Genomic DNA, 17941 nt, shown 5'->3' with positions numbered 1-17941 from the left:
TATTATCTTTCTTAAAACCTTTGATGTTTCTTAAAATTAAATTTCTCTTTTTAGTGAACCCAAAAAACAATTCCTTTTAAGTACTCCTTAAGGTTAAATCTAATTATTTGAAGTAAAAATAGAATTCAAGTCAAAAGGTCCGTTACACCCTCCATTACTATTTTTTGTTTGTTGCTGAAGCACACCCTCCATTACTAATAAACATGTATAGTTTTATTTCTTTAAATAAACGGTAATTATTTTATTTTATACATAAAAATGATCTTATGATAAAAAGGTAGAATTTTGAAAAGAATGAATTATAGTTTTCATAATCACATATATTTAAAATTTATTCTAATAAAAAAGTCAATTTGTTAATTAGTATTGTGAAATTTTAATTCATTTATTCTAATACTTTTAATATATTATAACAGTGAAAAATTAATTATTAGTCAAATTTTCTTTTAAACTATTTAATATTCTCATCATGATGAAAATAATAACAAAGAAACTGAAATAAAAAAAAATATCTAGTATGAAAATCATAAGAAAACATAAAAAAAATAAAATAATTTTATTCATTCCAATAAAAAAATTTATTTTTAGTTTATTAACTAATATCTTGAAAACATTAGTTAACATTTGTCATGATAATAATAATTAATGGGTTTGAAATAAAGTTGGAATGGGAAGAAGGGCATTTTGGTAAATGACGATGGTGTGAATATTGGACTTGGAAGCTTTAAATGGTTCTCAACACAGAGAGCGTTATGTTATTGTTATCAACGGGCATCTGTTCAACATGGCGTTGGGCATGAGCAGGTTCAAGAGGGAGCAATGCAACCGCACAAAACATGATTCTAGCTTCTCCCATTGGAAGGTATTGTATGTGTCTTAGTTAATTAATTATGTGAATGGAGCTTTGAAAAAACTGGTTTTGGTTTCAGATTCTGATTGGCCCTCGTGATTGGGAAGACCATTCGAAAGGAAAGGAAGGGTGTTCAAGGTACAGGATTCATAACCTCCCACAACAATCGGGTCCAGGAGTCTATGAGCTTGGAATAGCTGCTGCGGCATCAGTGTCAGAGCGTAAAATTTACAAGCTTGTCCCTCACCGTCACCGCATAGTGGTTGTTTACCTCGGACAAACTGAAAATGTGAGAGAACGACTCCGGCGTTATGGCGGAAATGGGGACCACTTGGAGGATTCTTCTCTCCACTTGTTTCAGCAAGTCTTTTCACAAGGATTCTCAATCCTTTATAGATGGGCTCCTGTAAGTCTTTTCAAATTACACATGTATAGTGCTCATCATTTGTAATTTTTTTGTCTACTGGCATAATTTTATCTGCATGAATGGGCCAAAGCTAAATTGGTAAAATAGGATCTATTTGAGAAATCCTAGTTATGTCTATGCTCGGTACCTCTGGTGAATGAAGTGATGAGAATTATTATTTGAAAAAATGTTAAATTTGTTTTTTTTTCTCCTTTAACTTATTATTTAGGTTTACTTTGATTTTTTTTAGGTTTAATTTAATCCTCTAATTTTTAAAATCAGTTCAATTTGATCTTGTTATTTAGACAGTAAAATCAAATTGAATTGATTTTAAAAATTAGAAGATGAAATTAAATCTAAAAAACAAATTAAAATACTAAAAAATTAATTTAACCTCTGGAAAATACTGTTAACAAAATGATACACTTGATGTGGATTGTTGCATTTTGTGAAATTTTGCTCACAAGATTGAAGGAATGCACATATGCATCTTACTGAATAAGAAATGCAAATTTTTCATGAGCAAACAATACTTTTTTGTTCAACAGATGCAAAACAAGGAAGATGCCCTGCGAACAGAAACTGAGCTGCTCAGTACATTTGATTATGCATGGAACACAAGAAGTAATTGTGTCCGGAGGCCTGATGATATTCTTCAAAAGCTCCATCAAATTGCTTCAGGCACTAGAACACTTTCAGATATTGCCAGAGCTCTTCTGCCTTTCACTCAGAAGCAAGTGGGCATCCAAATTAAATCAATCAAGTTAGATGAAGCAGACAATGGCAGCAGCTATAACAATCTCCTATCTCGACTATTCAGCTTTAACAGATCTCGTCCTAGGTTAGTTCAAGATATCACTGGTGCCATTCAGGAACAAGAGAATGGTAAAATTTGTGGAGTGGCGCTGGGTGATGGTTCAATTTGTACAAGGCCACCAGCTGAAAAACGAATGAGGTGTCCTGAACACAAAGGAATGAGAACAAATGTGTCCACTGCCAAAGCAATAATAGGGGCACCCATGTCAGAGAGCCATGATTTAGAAGACCCTCCTCAAACAGTGGTTGATGAAAGTCTCACAAACACAGATTATATATGTGGAATCCTCTTAAGTGATGGCTCCACCTGTACAAGACAACCAGTTAAAGGAAGGAAAAGGTGCCATGAGCACAAAGGGAGGAGAATTCGTGCAGCATCTATTCAAACAAAGGACAATGGATACAAATACCAAAATAATGTCAGCAATGATGTGGAAGACCCTCCACAAACACTTGTTGATGAGAGTATCACAAACACCAATATATGTGGAATCATATTAAATGATGGCTCCACTTGTACAAGACATCCAGTTAAAGGAAGAAAAAGGTGCCATGAGCACAAAGGGAGGAGAATTCGTGCATCTTTTCATATAGCAAATAAAAAATAACTGGCACTACACAAATTCTGCATATCGAGTGCCCTGATGACCTGCTAGATGATGGGTTATGGTGCGAGTAGCAGCATAAAGGGATGAGGGTGGCAAGGCAAGCTCTTGCATTACAATTAGAGTAGCATAACTTAACAGCTGAACTCTATGCAAAAGGCAACCAAACAGTTGTAGGTAATAAAAAAAATGCTGGAGGATGAAATGAAATATGTTTGTTTGTATTGAGGGAATTTCTCTTCCTATATTGTTGTTGTACCCATTAAATCTGGTAGTTGTTTTATCTGTACTGTACAAGTAATGAACAATGATTGTTTATCATCATAACGAGTACCGATTCCATAGGTTGTTATGGTAAGAGAATGTGTACATTTGTTGTGTTTTTTTTTTTAGTATTTCACATTTTTGCTCTATTTCAATTTCAAAAATTCTTTTTAATTAAAATTACCTTCTTTTCATTTTTATTTAAACGGCCCAATTAACTCAATTAGTTCTAAAAAAAATATAAATATTCAAACATTTAAGCCATCAATCGAATGTGTGCTTCACACTTCACCTGAATTTCTCATCATCCACCATTGACGTGGAAATATATAAACGAGAGAAGCGTATAATTGTGTCAAACTTACCTTTGTAGGTATAAACTAAGAAAATTAAATAAATAATATATAAAATGTTTTTAAAATAAGAATGATATAAGAATTGAGATTTGATAATATTTTGTTTCATTTTTTTCCAAACAATTGATTGGAGTCTATGTTTCATTCATTATAAAATATCTAATTAATGAATTCACATTTTTATTTCTTTTCATTTTGTTACCTGATTTTTCAATTCAATTGAATCTAAAACACAAAAATAATTGGTTTACAGATAGAAGAAACCCACCTATATGTGATCAAATGTTTTATGTAAATTAGTTATATATATATATATATATATATATATATATATATATATATATAAAATATCCATATATATTATATAAAATAACTAATATTTTATATCTAAAATTGTTTTGCTATTACATAAATTTTGATAGGAATTAAAAAATAAAATCCTTCTTCTGTTTCATCTGGAATTGTGAATTGAATATTCAATTAAAAAAAATGGAATGAAAAAATAAAGAATGTCTTTCAATTCATTATTTACCACTAATCGAAATATAATATAAAATTTTATATGAAATAAATATTAATGATTAAATTTTATTATTAATGGTTAAGATTTAAAAGTACAAATGACATTAGTTTTCTTAAAAAAATCATATAAATCTTTAAAATTAAAAAAACTGAATCGTGACAATTTTTGGAGAACTATATATATAATTCATTTTATAAACATTCTAAGTATAATACGTATACATATATACACAATCGTTTAAAGTTTTGATCACTTGTAATATGAAATGGTTAAAAACGTAATTTGAATTAAAAGAACATGACAAGTTTATCTTGAATTTTGTCCAAAAAAAAAAATGAAGTAATTTTGATAATTTTTTTCACGATTGATGGTGTCGGAAGCCATAAACCAGATATTTTGTTAGCGATACCTGCTGGAACACTAGCAGAGCAGAAAGCATGGAGCTCAAACTCCGCGCATCAATGGCTTCCATTCCACGCGCAGTCTTCACCAATTCCTCTTCCTTCGTTCCTTTCTGTACCTACACGGTTCCCGACGCTAGCAGGCGTCGAAACGGCAACACCGGCAGTCGTTCCACTCACAAAATCACTCCTTTGCGTAAGGAGAAACATCCCAATGAACAGAAATTGAAGCTCGACCATCAAAACCAAAACCCCTTGAATGTGGACTTGGTGGCCCTCTGTGAAGAGGGTAACCTCGATCAAGTATTGGAACTCATGGGTCAAGGTGCTGTGGCTGATTATCGCGTTTATCTCGCGCTCTTGAATTTGTGTGAGCATACGAGGTCGCTTGAATCGGGGAAAAGGGTCCATGAAATTCTGAGAAGATCGGCCTTTCGTGGGGACGTTGAATTGAGCAACAGATTGATTGGGATGTACTGCAAATGTGGCAGTGTGAAGAATGCACGCCGAGTGTTTGATCAAATGCTGGACAGAAACATGGCTACATGGCATTTGATGATTGGTGGGTACACGAGTAATGGTTTAGGGTGTGATGGTTTATTGGTTTTCCAGCAGATGAAGCAAGCAGAGCTGCCACCTGATGGGGAAACTTTTGAATTGGTTTTGGCTGCATGTTCACAGGCAGAAGCTGTGGAAGAAGGGTTTTTACACTTTGAGTCCATGAAGGAGTATGGAATTGTTCCTAGCATGGAGCATTACTTGGAGGTTATTAACATTATGGGGAATGCTGGTCAATTGAAGGAAGCTGAGGAGTTCATTGAGAATGTACCAATTGAGCTTGGAGTTGAGGCTTGGGAGTCTCTTCGAAAATTTGCACGAATTCATGGAGATTTAGATCTTGAAGATTGTGCGGAGGAGTTGTTAACGCGTTTTGATCCTTCAAAAGCCATTGCTGATAAACTTCCAACACCTCCAAGAAAGAAGCAGTCTGATGTTAACATGCTAGAGGAGAAGAATAGGGCCACTGAGTATCGGTATTCTATACCATATAAAGAAGAGGATAATGAGAAATTGGGAGGTTTGAGTGGGCAGATGAGGGAAGCAGGTTATGTGCCGGATACAAGATATGTCCTCCATGACATTGATGAGGAGGAAAAAGAGAAGGCCTTGCAATATCATAGCGAACGTTTGGCAATTGCTTATGGTCTCATCAGTACACCACCAAGGACTACACTTAGAATCATCAAGAACCTACGTATCTGTGGGGACTGCCACAATGCAATCAAAATTATGTCAAAGATTGTTGGAAGGGAGCTAATTGTTAGGGATAACAAGCGATTCCATCATTTCAAAGATGGAAAATGCTCCTGTGGAGATTATTGGTAGTGTTGGTAAAAGTACTCAACTGTACATACTATTGATTGATGCTGTACTGCTAGATTGTTTCTTATTTGCTGCCAAAAATGTAAAGTTCAAATCCATAGTCGGGCAGATCAAAGAAATTTTTGTTCCATCTATGAATTGACCTGTGTAGTGTCTTTCTCTCTGTTGTACATGTTTGTTAGTAAAGGTTGTGCGACTGATAGTGTGCTAAATTTCCATCTAACAATAATTGGGATGCTGCATATTTTTTTATGTTGGCTCCTGGAATATACTATAATGCATTCTTACGAATGTGCTTCTGGTAGCCTACAATTTAGATACCATCTACATCCTATAGATGGAATATGGTGAGTTTTCTTTTTTGTCCCCATTATTTAAATAGTAACACTTGCAAGATCAACCTTTCCTTCCCACACAAACACGAGTATATTGTGATGTTGAATCCTGAAGTATATACAAGACATTTTGTGCCCTAAGTAATTTGTAGATGTCTTATTTATCATTGCGTATTAAATTGAGAACAACAATAGCCCACGAAAACTGCAAGGTAATAGAAATCTGGCGAGTGCTTAGAATAAACCAAATGCAGTGAAGGGATATTTAATATCAACATTTCTAAATGATTCTCTACTTGCACATTCAAAATGGTCAATTTATCTTTTATTTATAAGTACATGGTTTGTCCTATCTAAACAACAGACATGATGTTTCCTCAAATGATGAAATGAATGAGACCCGAATCTAAAGGGGTCATTCCTTGGTAAGGTGTACAGAAGTATATGTAGTATCCTATTTGAAGATGGAATATAAGCTCCATCTCGCTGTACAACTTGAAAGAATGCACTACCATTATGTATAAATAACAGTCAAATCGACAGAGACTAAGAAGCCAGTTTGAAGTCCCTAGGGTGTTAGCAGGCTGAAATGGGAAGGGGATCATTTTATATTATTCCGGTGAGGATGTCCATCTTATTCCTTTGTTGGTTACCATTTCAATTTTCAACTGCAGCTTCATCTCTTGATGGAACTCTCAGGTATGATTTCATACTATCATAAACTGTAAAGCCGATGGCAACAGATGGAACAACCTGAATTACAAAAATCAACACTTAGCTACACAGAATGATTTTAGTGTTGGTTACATTAATAAGCTATGATTTTTTCTCACCTTTATGTAATTGATGCTCAGCCCTGAAAACAGTTGCTTCCAGCCTTGCTTTTGGGCAATAAAAACAACAGATTTAAGAGTCCCCTTCAATTCCGCATTATCCGATGGCAGGAGTTTTTGAACCTGGCCAGACGGTTGTCAACTTTGTACAATGGTAGTTAATTTGATATCTACCAATCATTATCTGGATGATCGGATGAAGTAAATTTACCTGCATTTGCCTCCTAACCACTTCAAGAGGATATGTAATGGTCTGACCCAATAACCCTGCCACAGATCCGCACGTGAGTTTGGCCATGATGCTTTTATTGTACTCCTCAGGGACATGGCGCTTCATTTCCTCATAGAAGTAGAATTTCAAACCCGCATATGGGAATATTCCAACAAGAGTTGGAGCTGTTGCCATGAACAAAATGAAGAGTTTTGCATTACCAATGCAAGAGTGATATAGTATGATACAAACGATATAAGGTGGTTTGAAGTCATACCCACTCCACGATAGAGACCCCTGATGCCACCCTCTTTATAAGTCTTTGCAAGACAATCAAGGATCCCTCTGTAAACTTGTTCATTATTAACCATCCCCGAAGCATTCAACTTTTTTGGACTAACAATCTGTAGTTTCAAATGCAAATAATTGGTATAAATGAATGCGCAAGGTAAAACCTTTCCTTCCAGTTCCTAACACCCCCCAGACCCCAGTAAAGTGATGATAAGACACTTTACTTGATGAGTGATCATACATGGACACTCATGTTTTGTATACACTTAACAAACACCTTTCATTTCTCAAATCACATTACCTATAAAACATTTTTTTTTTCACTTTTATCTCTCTCACTAGGTGTCCATAAGCATATTGGGTGTTCATCTTACCTGATAAGCTAACTTGGTTCGAGTCAAGTCAAGTGGATAAGTGAAAAGTACAGCTGTGCCTCCAGAGAGTGAGCCTGCCACAAGGTCAAGGGTAGGGCCTTTCCAAACATGAGGAAAAGTTTGTATAATCCATCTGCGGTATTCCTCATAGGACATATAATGAATAGCTGCGTAAGGAATAATCCTTGCAACACTTGCTCCATTTCCTCTGCAACTCATCAAGAAAGATGGTTAATTCAATTGCAACTTATAATGATGGTCATCATGATCACAGTTTCAACTTAAGTCAGAAAAACCTGTAGAAACCCAAAAGGCCTTCCGTTTTCGCAATTCTAACAGCTGATCCAATCAACCCTGTGCTCTGAAACTCCGTCCTTCGCGTCTGCAATAAAGAAAATTTTGAAGATGAAAGAAAATAAGATTTCATTTTTTTTTTATAGACAAATGTTAGCTGGTGATTCGAACTCACAACTTATCTCTCACTTCATCCTCTACCACCAAAAGAGGAAAAGGAATAAAAGGAGTATGAAGTAAAGTAAGAATCTTGAGGCACCTGAAAGAGAATCTTGACACGTTCGAGAGGAGCGACGACGGTCTTGGCAAAGCCGCCGGCGACGCCACCGGCGAGGAGTTCCTTGGCGAAAAGAGGCATGAGATCGACCACGCCCTTCTTCCCGTCTTCTTGCCTCTGCTTCGCCATTCAGATAAAAGAGAAGAAAAAATATTAACGAATTCAATTCTTGAATTGCGTGAATACTTGGTTGTTGAATGGAATTGAACAAGTGTCGTTTATGTATGTTTCGAACATCCAACCATTAGCCTCCAACTCAGACCAAAAGTCTCCCCACCCTTTTCCTCATGCTCTACACTTCTATTATAAAATGGGGAAAGTTAACAACATACCTTTTATTACAAATAGGTTAAGAAATAGTAAATGTCAAAAATAATTATTAAATGAATTTAATTATAAGGTGTGGATAGTATTAAAAATATTTGCCTTAAATATGAGTTTTTATATTAAGGTTCTTACTTTAAATGTCAAACTTAGGATAAATTCTGATTAGTTAACATTTTAAAAATAACCATGCATGAAAATTGAGCTCCTATCAAATAATGTTTATGTTTTTAATATAGCAAATATTCTATTAATAAGATTTTTTTTTTATTTCTTTAATCTGGATGTTCGTTATAACTATGTTGAAAACTTGAAACATTTGCGTAAGCACTAGTCGCTGAATGTACCGTATCTAACAAACAGCATTAGAGGTTCTTTTATATCATTCGATTAAAAGTTAGTGTGAAGTTACATACGGGATGCATTTTTATAAATGATAGTTTGTATTATATTATGTGTAAAAGTGTGAAAGTTATAACTTGATCTCATATGACTTTAAGAATTGTCTCAGTATTAGAAAGCAGCTGAGTAAAATGACAAGAATCAGGATTGCACTCAAGTGAGTTATTATAGCATTTGTAGAATGGTATGCAGGTTAACAAAGAATTTACCTGTCCTTCAAAAAACAAAAACAAAAAAAGCAAAGAATTTACCTGAATGAAGACAAATGGCACCGACAAAAGATAAAACATGCCATGATTGGATCAGCAATAAGCAACTACTTTTTACACAGCAGTATTTTATGTTTATCTATTTAAACCTATAATTTATGTACAACCATAACTTTTGATAATAATAAAAAAAGGTTCAACAATAACTTGGTCGAATTTTGTATTTTGATAAAAGCTCTAAAAGTAAGATAAAAAATAAAATAAATATATAAATAATTAAATTACTTTTTGGATTTAATTCACCCCAAAGTAGAATCATTAAGAGGAGCAAATTTCCTTATATCAGATTTTAATGTAATGTAATAACATATATAGAATTTAGGGATTTAGTGATACATGTACAAGAATAGAGGGAGCCAGCGAGGGAGAGAGAAGATAAGAAAATGAAACAATCTCCATTAGTAATTCGATTAGATTAATCCTTAATTCCTCAAGTTTTGATCTCTACAAATCTTTTTTTTTTTTTTAAATAAAATCTTGTGTGTTGCAAAGTATTTATTAATTCCCAATTATACTCTTAATGACGCTACAATCAAGATTGAAAGGAAAAATGATTTTTCAAGGATCTTTTGAGGTGAAACTTTGTTAAATATATACACAAATTGCTTAATAAGGGGTTAATAATTAAAGAAAATATTAATAACTGATTATAAGACATTGATTTAAGAAATAAACTAAAAAACTTGTGTAGAAAAATGTTAGTACTGTTAAAAAAATCATAAAGATATGTTTGCATCCTGATTTTTAACATAATATATTTAGAAAAAAAATTATATTTAATTTTATTATGTGTAAAAAAATTTGGATCAATGATAATCAAAAACACAAACAAGATTTGATCTGGTGGGTTAAAGGATATCGTTATGTCCGACTAAAAAAATACCCATAATTCAATTATGACATTATTTTTTTATAGTTTAAATTATGCCATTACTGTTGTTTTTTTCTCACAGGAGGACATTGTTGTTGCTAGTTGAAAGGATAACTTTTCTTTATTTTTTATTTTTTATATAGGACGAAGTATGAAGTGACGGTTAAAAATTGACATGAGTCACAGAGATGCGTCGGTGGTGGTTAACCGTAGGTTAATGTTATGTTTCAACGCAAAAGCCACATAGAGAGAGAAACAAACGAACAACCGCTTTGCTTCTTTGCTCTCTTTCTCTCTCTTTCTATATATGTTTTGCATCACATAACCCATTGATGACATAAACCAATATCAAAAAAGAAGAAGAAGAAGAAGAGAGGAAAGTAGTAGAAGAATACAGGGCAGAGCTGCAGCCAACACCACCCATGGCTGAATCCGTTTCAGTGGACATGGAGATGATCTTTCTCGGCGGAAAGGTTTCTTCTTTTCTTCCTTTCTCTTTCAAGTTCCAAACTTTCTCCAAATGGGTTCTTTTTGCTGTGGAAACTTTTTCCTGAAGCACCCTTAGCACTTTTACACAATTGGGGTTATTTTAGTTTATCAATTCATCAAGGGGATGTTTTGTTTTCTTCTCCTATTTTCATTTCGTTGTGTTCTTCCTTTGAAAGGTGTATGTTTTACAACGCCAATCCATTGGGATTATGGAGATTTTAATATGTCAGGTGGTGGCTGATCTTCCCATTCCATATATTATACATGCCTCATAGTTTTGTGAATTGTGATTGTCCTTTTATTACATTGAGCTATTTCTATATTTGATCCTCTTGAATTTTTTTCATTTGGTCCTTGGTTTTTAATTTCAGTTTTTTTATATTTTATTTTAATATCAGGCTTCCTATACTACTGAGTAGTATTGTCTAATCTTACAGCTCGGTACTTTTAAGACGTGTGCAAATATGGATTAATTTAGTGATTTTTGGAAGAAATGGATTTCACCTCTGCATTTGCCGTATTTGGTGCGATTTAGATGATATGGGAAACTTTGTTATTATTTTCTTACACACAGTTTGTTGTTTTCCTTTTAATTTTATTCTTCTTTTTGTTTTTTTAGGTGGGGTCAGGGTTTTTTTCTTTAACCTCCTGTATGATGTTCATCGCTTTGAATGAATTGGATCTTTTTTGCTTTGGTTTTCTGTCTTATCGGTTCTTTCTAAGTGCATTACAGTCTATAAGAATCATAGCTGTGCCTTTTTTAGCCTTTTGATCATTATTGTACTTGAACCAATTCTGGCTGATGCTTTATAATTTATATATGTATCGGTTATTTATTGGATTAGGTAAAGTCGTTTTTTTATAAAACATTTTAAGATAATGTCCTCATTTCACTAGCTTTACCTTGTTTTGTATTGAACATACAATGATTGGAATCTGGCAGTACTTATTTCATCTATCTTTTTTCAAACTCTTGTTAATATGCTATTGGCCTATTGCTTGTTAGTTGGGGTCATCCAAAAAACGGGTAAGGGCACATGGGCAGCAATGCTAGGAATTAAATAATTTGGACATTTTTTCTGTTCGTTACTCGGATGGAGTACATACAAAATAAAGGATATCCTTGCTTTAGAGGGATGTTCTTTTTTCACTCCAAAAGTTTGCTTCAATTTTTGTGCTTCTTTGCCCCCACATTCTTTTTTCCCCCCTTTATTTTTCTCATAAGCTTATATAAGAATATTATTTCAGGAACATCATATTCAAACTGGCTGTGGTTCTGTATCTGTAATAGTCTGTGGGGATCAAGAAAAACCAGCTCTGATCACTTATCCAGATATAGCGCTAAATTGTAAGTGGAGTCATTTCATTTTCCTTGCTGCCAATTACTTCTGTTTAAAATGTTAAGAATCATAATTTTTCCCTGCTGTTCTAAAATTTATTGCTTAGTTTTTTCTGGACATGTTAATGATTGTATGTGTATGTTTGATTCTATCCTCTTAACTTAATATGAAAACCTGAGGCATTATTTTGTTTCTATGTATTGAGGCAGATATGTCATGTTTCCAAGGATTATTTTTCTGTCCAGAGGCAACTTCTTTGCTTCTTCACAACTTCTGCATCTATCATATCAGTCCTCCTGGGCATGAGGTTTGTAAGTTTATCTACTTGAATGCACTTTTTATTGCATTTAAAACTGAATATTTTTATTTACATAGTTTATCTGGAAATTCCACAAGAGTTCTTGTAGTTGGGAGCTGCTGCAATTTGTTCTGATGATCCAGTCCCTTCTGCTGAAGACTTAGCAGATCAAATAATTGAGGTTCTCAATTATTTTCGGTAACTACAATACAATTTCTCTCTTTTTTTGTATTGTTAGCTTTCATTTTTTGAAATTGTTCCATGTATTTGAGAACAGATCCAACATAGAAAGTGATCTATCTTTTGTGGTTCTTTTCATAGTTATGCCTAAAATTAAAAGGGACCAAGAGAATATTGCATATAATGTGGGAAAATCTAATATATGTGATATATTTACTGATTGCATGAACTATTTTCTTGTTCAGGCTTGGTGCAGTGATGTGTATGGGAGTATCGTCTGGTGCTTATATCCTTTCGCTATTTGCAGTATGTACCTTATTTGACTTTGAAGAGAGGGGGGAGGAGCCTGTTTAACCAATTCTTAGTAGTCTTTTTTTTTTTTATTTAAAAACTTAGTTATGGGTAATAAATTTTGATATGAAATCAATCTTATTTTATGTAATTTTGATGCAGACGAAATATAGGGAGCGTGTTCTTGGTTTAATACTTGTATCTCCCTTATGCAAATCTCCTTCTTGGACTGAATGGTTTTATAACAAGGTTCCTTTTAAATGCCTGCAGACAATATGCATTCATGAGTTCTCTAGTTTGATAGCTTTACTAAACTAAGACTGCTTCTAATTTTAGGTGATGTCAAATTTGCTATACTTCTATGGTGTGTGTGGCTTGTTGAAAGAGTGTTTGCTCCAGCGGTACTTCAGCAAGGTATTGTAATGCAAGGATCTTACCTCTCTTGTATTTCCTAGTTTACTTAGTATTTACGAGTTTTCCTGGTAACAGGAAGTTCGTGGTAATGCTGAATTTCCAGAATCAGAGATAGTTCAAGCTTGCAGAAAAGTCAGTGCTAAGCTAATTTATTTCCTCCCCTTGTGCTGCTGTCTAATAGCTGAAATATGAATTTGATTTCCTTACCCTTTCTTCTTATATCTTCTGCATTTACCTCACTTTGCTGGTTCTTTCTCTTGTTTTGTTTCCAGCTACTAGATGAGAGAAAGGGCATCAATGTCTTTCGGTTTCTTCAGGCTATCAATGAGTAAGAGCTGCTACATAGTTGTCACTTGCTTCACCATATTTATTTGCTTCTCCTATAAATGCTTGTGGAAAAGTTTATCAGAACACGCACACGCCTATACTTATCTGAGTTATCATATTTACGTGCACTTGCGAACTTGTAGGAGACCTGACATAACGGAAGGATTGAAGAGATTAAAATGTCGTACGCTTATTTTTGTCGGGGACAGTTCTCCTTTCCATTCGGAGGCTCTTCATATGACTTCAAAACTTGATAGGAGATACACTGCATTGGTTGAAGTCCAGGGTTGCGGATCAATGGTTACAGAGGAACAGCCACATGCAATGCTGGTCCCTATGGAGTACTTTTTAATGGGATATGGCTTGTATAGGCCATGCCATTTCAGTGACAGCCCAAGAAGCCCGCTTAGTCCATCTTGCATCTCTCCTGAGCTTCTTTCTCCAGAGAGCATGGGATTGAAGCTCAAGCCTATAAAGACACGTGTTTTGCTGTGAGTTTGATAAAGGGAAGGGCCATTTACATATGTAACTTAAAGCAACCTTTCGTCTTCTATGGATTTTTCTTAGTTTTTTGTTGTATGAGAGGAGATGGCGGGTTGTAGATAGAATCCGTGGGAATACATAAATATAGGTATATTTGTATGTGTTCATTCATTTGTAGTCAGTCATAAAGGAAGGAAGGAAATCACTGAGCTGTATATGTACTTTCCATATGAACTTCAAGTTTTATTTATGGTGACGAGCAATTAATAACCCAGAGACTCCCTGATTTTTTACACATCCTTCCCAGTTATAAATCTCTTCTATTTCTCACTTTGAGACACGCAACTTCCATTTTGTTTCTCTCTTATTTTATTTTTGTTCTTTGCGCTAGTAAAGTGTGTATTTTATATTTATCTTTGATTCTTATGGATAAAAAAATAGAATAATATTTCATAATACGATAAATTAAGGTTTGAATTCTTCTAATAATGGAAGTTTTTTTTATATATGCTTTAGACAAAATTGCTTTTAAAGCACGGGATGAAGAGTTACCACATCAATTTCCTTCTCATCTCTTGAATTTTCAACGCCTAACATTTGTTCTGACCTAACCAACTTATCTTCTGTTACTAAACTCTTCAATGTCAAGACTATTCATTTCAATGGGCTAACAAAGCAATAGTAAGTGTTGGGTTGTGATAGAAAATAGGATTTTATTTTTATTTTTAGTACAAATATTGTTAGAAGGTGGAGACCATAGGATAACTTACTAAATTAAGCATGACAATTCAGTTCATCGAAAGAAAATTCTTCTCCAAACCTTTCTAACAAATTAAATTATAAGACAGTTACATATTTACCGTGCATCTATCTAATTGGCAAATAAAAAGAAAAACCAGTTTAGTTATAAAAATGTTGCAATTTCTAATAAATTAAATTAAGCGACACTTACATATTTAACTATGCTGAAAACAGTTCAATCAAGAGTTGGTTAAATATTTGAATAGAATCTAAGATTCTATAAATTTATCTTCCTTTATGCAGATTCATTCGGAGTTACTAGCATATCCTGATATCCAAACTGTCCAAAGTCAAAAGCATAAAAAAAGTGAACCAGAGAGAAGGGAAGAAAAGGAAAAGACCTGTCCACGTCCAATTTGTGGATTGTGGATAAGAAATTTCAGCCTTTAGTATATCACAATTTACTAACATCATATAATACAAATAAAATACTCAACATCTTAAGAAAGTGCCGTTGCAACTGCAATGTGACTGCACTACAAACTTGTTGGAGCCAGGCTGAATTGAATTCGCAAACCAGGGGACATAATGCTTACAAAACTGATGAGGCAGCAAGCAACTTCTCACCACCTCTTGAGACCTTTCATCATGTAAAGGATCCCTCCAATGCACTACATAATAACATGGGACTGTGGCATCTAGTTGTAGTAGGTTTAAATAACATCATTACACAGAAAACAGTTCGTTATTCTCGCTTTATGCATCTGTATCTGAAACAGGATCCTCAACTTCACTCTCACCACTTGAACTATCATCTGCGGCTGAAGTCCTTGCTTTGACTGGCTCAGAGTTTTGATGGAGGTCATATTTGACAAATTTAATTTTCTTTTCACTGTGTTTTCCTTTTCGTTTTCGAGCTCCATCATCGGATAACTTCATAGTTTGGGCAGCAGCTACAAACGCATCACTAACCAATTTGTTTTGCTTATCATTGTCACCTGTATTTCCCTCTTCCCCGATATTATCCACATAAAAAAGGTCATCATCTGCTACCTTGCCCTCCAAGTTACCAGCTGGGTGCTCAGATTGGGAAATATCATGACCTGATGTAGCATGGCTTTTTAAAATATCATCTTCAAAAACTCTGATCCCTCGATTCTCAAGGCTCAGCAGCCAATCTATTAAGTATATTAAACACAAGGAATTGATCAAATATGTCAGGTGTATAATGCATTGAGCACAATATTCTCCAATCCAAAATATAAGAGCCAGATCAACTTACTTATAAGAGCTCTGGGGGAGGATCCATTTGCTCTGCCAGTTTTTTCCTCCAAACCATTCTGGCTTGTAACCCATTTAATGATTTGCAATGGCAATCGAGAAGCAGAAAATGCCTTAATATAAGAGATAGCTCTATTCTGATCACCAAGCCCCCTACATTAAGCCAGAATTAGAAATTATGCTATGCAAGCACAATGAGAGAACTATATATGCATAATACAATAATTAATTCATTGTAGTATCATACCTAAAATACTCCACAGCCTTGAGAGTAACAATCAATCTGGTCAAGATAAGGTTTTTTATGTACTTGGCATTTAGATAGAGAAAAGGGTAGTCCACCAATAGTACAGCATCAAATAGAATTTTCCTTGATAGAATTTCACCTTCAGGTTTCTGCACAGACAGCAATAGAAGGAAGCACTACTTAGAATCTCAACATTCAGATATATGGACTCAGGAAATAAACAAGGGCAAGAGTAAACAAAGAGCTGGATTGGATTGTACAAGTGATAGCCCTAGTTCATAAAATTATGGTGTTGGACTTATGTGCAATGAAAATGGGAACAGGTGTCTGCTGTGATTACTTATTGCAGATATGAAAGAAACGATAAACTTATGGCAAATATGTACAAGGATGAAATACTAACCAGTATTGAGATCAGAGGCAAAGCTGTCTCTAAAATGGTCCTCATAAGGATCTCTGGTTGCACAAAAGACAAATCCACATTAAACTAGGAACTAGAAAAATGGGAATCCAAGTAAGAGAAAAGTTAAATTAAATGATCAAATTCTTCTAATTGAAATTCTTCCATGAGCCAGCTAAGTTCCACAGTGAAAAGGTTAAAAACAAATTTATGTACAAAAATGCACCACACAGAGATATAAGTAAACTTGGTCCATAGAAGTTCAAGCATTTCAGAGTGGACATTATAGTGCAGAGCTATAACTTTATTGCCACACTCAATTTCATGAGCTACTATAAGTCTATGCCTAATGGCAAGAAACTTGCACAGTTAAAGTCACACTGACACGGATAAGGAAAGTAGTAGGAAACTGAAATATAAAATCAAAATCAAAACCAAAACAAAAACCTTACTGACCCAAAAAGTATATGTTTTGAAAGCTAGATATTGAGCCAACAGCCCAACTCTTGAGATTCATTTCCAATTCATCCTTTGACGTTGCCAAATGAAAAGAAAGGCAAAGTTTCATGAAAAACGCTTCCATGATGACAGCACCACCCAAGTAACCCCCATGAAAATCTCTAGAACGAATCCAGCCACAGACATCACCGCTCACAAGAGGCAACAAAGATTTAAACCCTTCATCATCATTCATGTCCACCCAAACACGAGCCAAATCAGTAAAAGGAAAAATCAAATTCACAGAATCAGGTTCTTCCTCATAAACCTTATTATTATCACAGCAAATGCTTATATACCCAAGAACTACATCCACCAAAGACTTCACCTCCCTCATTGCTTTCTTCTCTCTCTTCAATCTCAATTCCCTCCCAAACAGCTCCTGAATCACTCCGTTCACCGCGAAAACAACAGGAGCCATCAAAGCGATGCTCTTTGAAGCACGAACAGAAGCTGAACATGCAGATAGCAACTGAAACAAGTCTTTTGCGGCCAATATTCTATCCAAGGCATCGCCTTTTTTCTCCGAGTTACGACCACGAAAGTTAATTGCAGCGTAGACCCATGTCACCTCGAAGGGTGGATCAACCTTCGCTTGCATCAATTCGTAAAACGCATCGACGAAAGGAGTAAAATTTGGGGATTCTTTGGGGATCTCAGCCAAAAGGTCTTGCATTGAACGTTTCAACTTGAGGGAGTAGTTCTCACCCACGAGAGGGAACAAACCAGTGATCTCCATTAAGAGCAGAATTATAGAAAATGCTTAATCGGTGTTCAACGGAACCAAGTCTGATTTTTAGGGTTTATGAGAGAAGGGTTTTAGTATGATTTGGGCCCGGTTCGAACCGGTTTCTAGGTCTAGTTTTG

At 34.7% G+C, this 17941-nt stretch overlaps 5 protein-coding genes across 6 annotated transcripts; 3 read left to right on the top strand and 2 right to left on the bottom strand.

Moving 5' to 3' along the window:
* The first annotated feature begins 707 nt into the window (after positions 1-707).
* LOC100784450 (protein EFFECTOR OF TRANSCRIPTION 2) lies at positions 708-3001 on the top strand. The gene is made up of 3 exons (XM_003529032.4): positions 708-862; positions 930-1256; positions 1805-3001. The coding sequence occupies exons 1-3, from the start codon at positions 785-787 to the stop codon at positions 2678-2680; spliced, it is 1281 nt and encodes a 426-aa protein (XP_003529080.1). The 5' UTR covers positions 708-784; the 3' UTR covers positions 2681-3001.
* Positions 3002-4231: 1230 nt separating this feature from the next.
* On the top strand, positions 4232-5742 carry LOC100783921 (pentatricopeptide repeat-containing protein). Its single transcript, NM_001252962.3, has one exon. It carries the CDS (start codon positions 4258-4260, stop codon positions 5605-5607), a length of 1350 nt encoding a protein of 449 aa, NP_001239891.1. The 5' UTR covers positions 4232-4257; the 3' UTR covers positions 5608-5742.
* Positions 5743-6249: 507 nt separating this feature from the next.
* LOC100783383 (mitochondrial carrier protein CoAc2) lies at positions 6250-8521 on the bottom strand. Its single transcript, XM_003529030.4, has 7 exons — positions 8202-8521; positions 7945-8030; positions 7649-7856; positions 7261-7387; positions 6984-7168; positions 6773-6895; positions 6250-6692 (listed from the first exon to the last, which is right to left on the bottom strand). The coding sequence occupies exons 1-7, from the start codon at positions 8346-8348 to the stop codon at positions 6597-6599; spliced, it is 972 nt and encodes a 323-aa protein (XP_003529078.1). The 5' UTR covers positions 8349-8521; the 3' UTR covers positions 6250-6596.
* A 1764-nt stretch (positions 8522-10285) lies between these two features.
* LOC100782850 (protein NDL1) lies at positions 10286-14177 on the top strand. 2 transcript variants are annotated; one of them, XM_003529029.3, is made up of 10 exons: positions 10286-10558; positions 11823-11922; positions 12124-12221; positions 12322-12410; positions 12638-12698; positions 12846-12932; positions 13020-13097; positions 13173-13229; positions 13370-13425; positions 13568-14177. In XM_003529029.3, exons 1-10 carry the CDS (start codon positions 10508-10510, stop codon positions 13917-13919), a joined length of 1029 nt encoding a protein of 342 aa, XP_003529077.1. In that variant the 5' UTR covers positions 10286-10507; the 3' UTR covers positions 13920-14177. The 2 variants fall into 2 exon arrangements, with proteins under 2 accessions (XP_003529077.1, XP_006583571.1); XM_006583508.3 differs by lacking the exon at positions 10286-10558 and having other exon boundaries at positions 11843-11922; positions 12120-12221.
* Positions 14178-15045: 868 nt separating this feature from the next.
* LOC100798223 (uncharacterized) lies at positions 15046-17917 on the bottom strand. Its single transcript, XM_003530145.4, has 5 exons — positions 17033-17917; positions 16580-16632; positions 16177-16325; positions 15931-16082; positions 15046-15826 (listed from the first exon to the last, which is right to left on the bottom strand). Exons 1-5 carry the CDS (start codon positions 17811-17813, stop codon positions 15405-15407), a joined length of 1557 nt encoding a protein of 518 aa, XP_003530193.1. The 5' UTR covers positions 17814-17917; the 3' UTR covers positions 15046-15404.
* Positions 17918-17941: the final 24 nt, after the last annotated feature.

This window comes from Glycine max, chromosome 7 (genome assembly GCF_000004515.6).
Source record: "Glycine max cultivar Williams 82 chromosome 7, Glycine_max_v4.0, whole genome shotgun sequence".
In the NCBI taxonomy this organism is placed as follows: domain Eukaryota; kingdom Viridiplantae; phylum Streptophyta; class Magnoliopsida; order Fabales; family Fabaceae; genus Glycine; species Glycine max.
This window is presented reverse-complemented; position numbering and strand designations above follow the sequence as displayed.

Coding starts and splice junctions, on each gene's coding strand:
- LOC100784450 (XM_003529032.4), top strand. CDS start 785: ATGGCGTTGGGCATGAGCAGGTTCAAGAGGGAGCAATGCAACCGCACA. Junction 863..929: donor CTAGCTTCTCCCATTGGAAG/GTATTGTATGTG, acceptor TTTTGGTTTCAG/ATTCTGATTGGCCCTCGTGA. Junction 1,257..1,804: donor TCCTTTATAGATGGGCTCCT/GTAAGTCTTTTC, acceptor TTTGTTCAACAG/ATGCAAAACAAGGAAGATGC.
- LOC100783921 (NM_001252962.3), top strand. CDS start 4,258: ATGGAGCTCAAACTCCGCGCATCAATGGCTTCCATTCCACGCGCAGTC.
- LOC100783383 (XM_003529030.4), bottom strand. CDS start 8,348: ATGGCGAAGCAGAGGCAAGAAGACGGGAAGAAGGGCGTGGTCGATCTC. Junction 8,031..8,201: donor GTGTCAAGATTCTCTTTCAG/GTGCCTCAAGAT, acceptor TCTTTATTGCAG/ACGCGAAGGACGGAGTTTCA. Junction 6,896..6,983: donor TGGTTAGGAGGCAAATGCAG/GTAAATTTACTT, acceptor CCGTCTGGCCAG/GTTCAAAAACTCCTGCCATC.
- LOC100782850 (XM_003529029.3), top strand. CDS start 10,508: ATGGCTGAATCCGTTTCAGTGGACATGGAGATGATCTTTCTCGGCGGA. Junction 12,411..12,637: donor GAGGTTCTCAATTATTTTCG/GTAACTACAATA, acceptor TTTCTTGTTCAG/GCTTGGTGCAGTGATGTGTA. Junction 13,098..13,172: donor TCCAGCGGTACTTCAGCAAG/GTATTGTAATGC, acceptor TCCTGGTAACAG/GAAGTTCGTGGTAATGCTGA.
- LOC100798223 (XM_003530145.4), bottom strand. CDS start 17,813: ATGGAGATCACTGGTTTGTTCCCTCTCGTGGGTGAGAACTACTCCCTC. Junction 16,326..16,579: donor TGCCTCTGATCTCAATACTG/GTTAGTATTTCA, acceptor CTGTCTGTGCAG/AAACCTGAAGGTGAAATTCT. Junction 16,083..16,176: donor AAGGCTGTGGAGTATTTTAG/GTATGATACTAC, acceptor GGCTTAATGTAG/GGGGCTTGGTGATCAGAATA.